Consider the following 1,531-nt stretch of genomic DNA (forward strand, 5'->3'; position numbering starts at 1 on the left):
GGAGAATGGCGTGAACCCAGGAGGGAGAAGCTTGCAGTGAGCAGAGATTGCGCCACTGCACTCCAGCCTGGGCGACAGAGCGAGACTCCGTCTCAAAAACAAAAAAAAACACACAAAAAAACCAAAAAAGTATTCTAAATATTCTGTTCCTTCTTTTCCTATTTTTCAGTTAATTCTTTGGCCATAATTATTTTTAACCAGCACCTTTTAAAGTCAGACCTAACTGTAAATTGTCTTTGAAAAGGTTTGTAACTGACTGACTTTATTTATTTACTTATTTATTTATAGAGAGGCTGGAGTGTAGTGGCGTGATCATAGCTCACTGCAGCTTTGAATCCCTGGGCTCAAGTGATCCTCTCACTTCTGCCTCCCAACTAGCTGGGACTATAGGTGCACACCACCACACCAGCACATTTTTTTGTAGAGTCAGGGTCTTGCCATGTTGCCCAAGCTTGTCTTGAACTCCTGGCATCAAGCAATCTTCCTGTCTTGGCCTCCCAAAGTGCTGGGATTATAGGTGTGAGCCACCATGCCCAACCTAGACTGATTATTTTTAACTGTGAAGCCTGTCTTCTAGTTCTATTCTGCATTTACTTTGTCATAAGCTATCAAGACAACGAGTTGCAGTTTCATAAGATCAATATTCATAATTCAGAATAAAGTATTAAAACTGTCATCTCATTTTTATTTTTGAACCAAATATTTAAACATTCACCTTCAAACAAAAGGACAGATTAATCCTAAAGTAAGCAAGTAAATGATTTAGAAATCATTATAAAAGGCAACATTTTCCTCAGTCTTTTCCTTGACTTCTTGAGTAGCCCAAGAACTGGATCTCAGTCCCTTTCTATTTTCTCCTCACTGGTCCCAAAATCATATGCCGAAGGTCAAAACCAAGAACCTTGCAGAAATAGTAGCCACCGTCTCCATCCAAGCCATAATCTGGCCACCGAATGTATTTCCGTGATGGTTTGCGTGGGGTGGGAGGACCAGTTCAATGCTCTGAACAGAGGTGCCCCTTGTGGAAACCGCTCCTTCCTCTTCATCAAAAAGGAGATCTGAAAGGTGGATGTAAACATTAATGATGGTGGAGTGAACCATAGGCCCTGGGGCTCCAGCTTTTCCTTCTCAGCAGCACATTCAACTCGGATTTATAGAAAAATTAAAGTGTTCTCAAAGGCTTAAGACTGAGCAAATTGACAGGTTCTACAGAGTGACTCTTAATGGTGAATATTTGCAGTGAATTGGGTTAAGATAACATCAGAAAGGGCCTTTAGAGATCGTATTCTAGCCTATAAAATAAGTCTACTGGAATGCTGATGGAAAGAATGGTTACACTGAAACTTGAGTTGTTCGTGGTGGGGTAGGGACAGATCAGGACAGGAAGGGGCAGAAATGTTGGGGGTGATGGATATGTCATTATCTTGATTGTGGTGATGTTTTCACAGGTGTAAACTTCCGTCAAAACTTATCAAATTGTATGCTTTAAATATGGGCCATTGTTTGTCAATTATACCACAATAAAGTTGTT

At 40.6% G+C, this 1,531-nt stretch overlaps 1 protein-coding gene across 1 annotated transcript in view; it reads right to left on the reverse strand.

The window, feature by feature from the left end:
- The window catches only part of ACOT12 (acyl-CoA thioesterase 12), a 74,499-nt gene that overhangs the window by 25,295 nt on the left and 47,673 nt on the right, over positions 1 to 1,531 (reverse strand). The window contains exon 6 of the mRNA XM_011995570.1: positions 902 to 1,058. Coding sequence (XP_011850960.1) covers positions 902 to 1,058 — 157 coding nt within the window. The remainder of the gene's footprint in view (positions 1 to 901; positions 1,059 to 1,531) is intronic.

This window comes from Mandrillus leucophaeus, unplaced genomic scaffold (assembly GCF_000951045.1).
Source record: "Mandrillus leucophaeus isolate KB7577 unplaced genomic scaffold, Mleu.le_1.0 Scaffold491, whole genome shotgun sequence".
Lineage (NCBI taxonomy): Eukaryota > Metazoa > Chordata > Mammalia > Primates > Cercopithecidae > Mandrillus > Mandrillus leucophaeus.